A 4,343-nucleotide genomic window follows, 5' to 3' on the forward strand; every position below is an offset into this window, starting at 1 on the left:
AAAAAAAAAAAAAAAAAAAAAAAAAGCATGGGAAGTTAACAGCCTAGCACAGGACCTGGCCACATAGTGCTTTTCCTCTTGCTGTTTCATCCCATCTCTGACTGTGGCCTTACTTGGGCTTGGCCCCCGGGCTTGCTCTAGAAGTTCCTCTAAGAAAAGCCCTTTTGCTTTACAGTCAAATCTTAATGATTTAAAAGTATCACCCAGGCGGGGCGAGGTGGCTCACACCCACGAATGGGCTCCTGATAAAAGGTTAAGTTTGGCTCCCATTTGCTTTCTTGTTCTCTACCCTCCCACCATGTAAAAGGCCCTCATGAGATGCAGGTAGCAGCCTTTGGACTTCTGAGCCTCCAGAACCACGAGCCCAATCTCTTTTCTTTATAAATTATGCGGTCTATGGTGCTCTGACAGCAACCTCCCCGTTCCAGGGCAGTTGCCACTGGCTCAGCTTTCCACCAGCCCTCCACACCGCTCACCTGCTTCCAGGTTGTTCCCCCAGCTGGCCTCCATCCCAATTCACCTGCCTGACTGGTAGTCAGTTTAGTAATTTTGTGTTGCTTCACAGTGGGGGGATGTTTTGAGAAATGTGGTCACCAGGCGATTTCGTTGTGCAATATTGAGTATACCCAGACATACCTAGATGGTATAACCTACTACACACCTAAACTATATGGTACAGCCTACTGCTCCCAGGCTACAGACCGTAGTTATTGTTACTCTACTGAATAATACAGGCAACTGTAACACATTAACCATTCTTGTCTCTGAAACATTTGCTATTCATTGCCCTTTGTCAGGGATGGCTTTGCAACATCTAATTCCAGTTCCTCAAATACTTTAGTCACTAAAACTTTTAATACTACAATCCCATTGCCTAGGAAACTACCCTTTTGTATACCATCCCTAGGAATTTGTGGATCTTAGATTAAGCCCTATGCCATGACTGTCCCAAACCATCACCGAGGGAGCTCAGAGGATCTACCAACCTGCTGTCATCTCAAGGCAAGTTCCTCCTCCACAACTACCAAGAGTGAAAGCCCAGTGACCACTGCATCCCTTGGGATGCCAGCCAAGTATCTCAGCCATGAAGCACTTCTCCCCAGATGCTGATTAATGCTACAGCATGACTCTGGCTAAATGCTTGCAGAACAGTTGACCTGGGAAGGTCAAGGTCATAAAGGTTTTCTTGGCTCCAAAGTTCAGGCCCCTGTTGAGAAGCTGTGGATGTAGACTTATCCTCCACTGCCCATTTCTGGGGCTCATATGCACAGGATTGACTATATGTAAAAAGTAGAATCTGCAAGTCAGGTGTTTCTGAAAACAAGTTTTATTTAAATAAGGGTTTAAATACATTACACATAACATTAAAACTGAAAGGAAAAAAAACCAAAAACCAGTTTGTTACTTCACATGGCATTGGGCAGCTGTTGCTAGTTAAGTTGCAAGTTCTACAGCTAGCTAGCTACACAACTGATACATCCGTTTGAGATTTGTTCCCTTGTCAAAAGTTTAACTCTGATAGAAGGTTGGCCTCACATTCTGATGTTTGGACATCCCTTAGCTAGGATATGTCTGGTCAAAAAGACCTTGGTGGAGAGCCAGATGTCCTATCACCCCACCAGAGGGAAGGTAGCCTAAGCTCTGCCCACCTGGAGATACCAGGGTATCTTTCTGTTACTACCAAAGGCTCTCTCTAGTGGCACAGCTGCTGTTGCTGCCTTACCCCATCCTTTCAGATTCACAGAAGGTTGTCGAGGTGGTGACATTCTCTTAGGGCAGGAACTCTGCAGAGGGAGAGGCGAGGAGTTTCTGGCCAGATATAGCTGTCTGCGATCTTAGGGCTGTGGGCTTGGCTGAAACACCACGTTATTGCTTTGTTTCAGGCTTGACACTGCCAGGTGCCTCCTGCTTGACCTCTGTGTAAATGAGGGACTTCAAGACTAGACAGCATGGCTCTTTTCAGTTTATTGCATGAAGGAGTTACACTAGTCCAAGTTAAAAGCAGACCCCAAATGGTTACATTATACAAGCTGTGAGGTTTTTAAACTTGTGACAAGGGACAGAGGGGAAATTCTATTCATTGCAAGGAAATCCTCACTTAAGCTTCAGTGAGCCACAAGCACTTAAAACCCATGAACCTTCAGCTGATCGTCCTTAGCCAGTCCAATCTGTAAAGAGAAAAGGGCAAAGTTGAAACAGTAGATGGGGAGAGTCAAAGTCCCCATTTCTGACAGCAACAATCCTGGTCTTCCTGCTACTACACTGGCTCAACTGAGAACACTCAGCTAACAACTACCTTTTGAAACATACTGTGCCTTCCAAGATTCTGAATTAGGGTGCGTGAGGATGGAGATCAGGTATGAGTAATCTCTTTAATTATACCAAGAACCAATAACGTAACAGAATTCTAGTTGTTAGGGAATTCACTTTTACAAACACAGGAACCACCCAGCATTTGGCTTATTTTAGCATGTCTGTGCGCTACGTAAATTTGCATCTGTAAATCAGATCCACGTAAACAGTAAACTTAAGGCAGGCAAGTCCCTTCTGTTTACAGAAACATGCACTTCAAAACTCAAACCGTTGTTTTGCTTAGCCTTACAAATCAAACTTCTATGTCCCCAGCAGAAATTGAATAGACTAGGCAGGATCTGATATCCGCCAGCAAAGAGGCACAAACGGAATTAACAAGTGACTGAACTCACCTCTACAAGGAACTGGCATATGTTCTTGCGCTGGTCACCCTGTAGCTGAATTACTTCTCCATATTCTGGATGCTCAATTACAGTACCATTGCAGGCAAATTTCTGCAAGCAGGAAGCAAGCAAAAACAAATGAGGCTGAGCAACAGTACCAACGCACCTAACTAACCATCCTTTTTGGTAAGCAATACAACGTAGTTAGCACCCCCTTGTGGACAAACTAAATGCAACTTCCCTACAATCTCACCTAAGACTTACCTTCTTAAACGCCTTCACTAATTTCTTTTTATCGTAATCATCAGCGATCCCTTGGACAGTAGTAAGGGTCTTCCTGCCGTTTCTCTGTTGAATTCTTATATGGATATAATCCTCAGTGCCAGCAGGAAGCAGGTCATCACCCTTACTTGCATCAGCAAAGGGGTCTGGGAAGAAAGGTTAAGCTCGTTAAGGGCTGTCACGGGTCGGATGACATTAGCACCCTTCCCCTGCTCCCCCCACTGGATCTTTTGCGAGTGCAGAAACCAGTGCTGAAATCGTCAGGGCTTGGGTCAGGTCGGAAGCGCCCTTTGTTGGTTCTCCCATAACAGGTCAGTCCGGGGCGGCCGGCTTCTCCAGGCACAGAGAAACCTGGGCCTCCAGCCCTCCCTCCTTCGGAAGCCGATCACGTGTCGGGGGAGCCCAGGTTGGCAGGCGGCGCCCCACCCGGCTGATGCAACCCGCCGGAACCCGAGCTCCCAAGGCGGGGCCAAGCCTCCCACCACCATTGGCGAGCGGGCTTGTCACTTAGGGCTGGCACCGCCTTTCCCTGCAACTCCGTGACAACGGCGAGTGACGTAACGGACGTGACGCAGGGGTGGCGGGAGGGGGCGGGTGTGACCCAAGGGGGCCCGGGAGCCATTAGTAAATGCGCCACCCGAGACACCGGGCCCGCCCTAAGGCTGACCTCCCGCCCGCTCCTTCCGGTCGCGCTCAGGGTCCGACCCCAGGGCCTAGGCCTCGGGCCCGCGGCTTCGCCAACCCGGACACCTCTCGTCCGCCTGAACATACGGAGGTCCGGAGCGCTCGGCAGCTCTCTGGGCCCTGTCTCCCGGCCTAGAGCGCCCCGCTGCCCTACCCAGGCCCGCGACCTTTCCCGTGGCTTACCGAAAGAGTGGAGGTTCTGGATAGCGGACATACGATACGATTCCTTTTCCTCGGTGGAAACGGCCTGCGGAAGGCGGCGGCGGGAGAAGGCGGGCGGGGGGGACGGAGCGTCGGGAAGCGAGGGGGCTCAAGGGGGAGGCTGGTGAGTCCTCGGCGGCAGCTCAGTGACTGGGGCGGAGGGGCGGCGCCTGTATTCACTTATATAGCCGCCCCTGTGACGCCAGCGCGTTGCCCTCACGTCCCGGCCCCACCCACGGCGTCTTGCCCCAAGCGCCCAGGCGCCGCCTCTTCCAATTGGTCCGGAGGCGGGGACACAGGACTGCGCTTGCGCAAGAACTCTTGCTGCGAGAGTGCGTCCTCTTGACTCGGGGAGAGATGGGAGGGGGAGGGAAAGCTTGGTCCGTCTCGGCGCCTGCGCAGTGTGAGTGGAAGGTGTCTGGGCGGCCGAGAAAACTGGCAACGGTTCCGAACGCGCCTGCGCACTATGCCCTTTGGCAC

At 50.7% G+C, this 4,343-nt stretch overlaps 1 protein-coding gene across 1 annotated transcript; it reads right to left on the reverse strand.

Moving 5' to 3' along the window:
• Nucleotides 1-1,311: 1,311 nt before the first annotated feature.
• On the reverse strand, nucleotides 1,312-4,115 carry EIF1 (eukaryotic translation initiation factor 1). The gene is made up of 4 exons (XM_012662108.1): nucleotides 3,846-4,115; nucleotides 2,961-3,124; nucleotides 2,706-2,807; nucleotides 1,312-2,168 (listed from the first exon to the last, which is right to left on the reverse strand). Exons 1-4 carry the CDS (start codon nucleotides 3,874-3,876, stop codon nucleotides 2,124-2,126), a joined length of 342 nt encoding a protein of 113 aa, XP_012517562.1. The 5' UTR covers nucleotides 3,877-4,115; the 3' UTR covers nucleotides 1,312-2,123.
• Between the last annotated feature and the right edge of the window lie 228 nt (nucleotides 4,116-4,343).

Source organism: Propithecus coquereli, unplaced genomic scaffold (assembly GCF_000956105.1).
Source record: "Propithecus coquereli isolate 6110/MARCELLA unplaced genomic scaffold, Pcoq_1.0 Scaffold119, whole genome shotgun sequence".
In the NCBI taxonomy this organism is placed as follows: domain Eukaryota; kingdom Metazoa; phylum Chordata; class Mammalia; order Primates; family Indriidae; genus Propithecus; species Propithecus coquereli.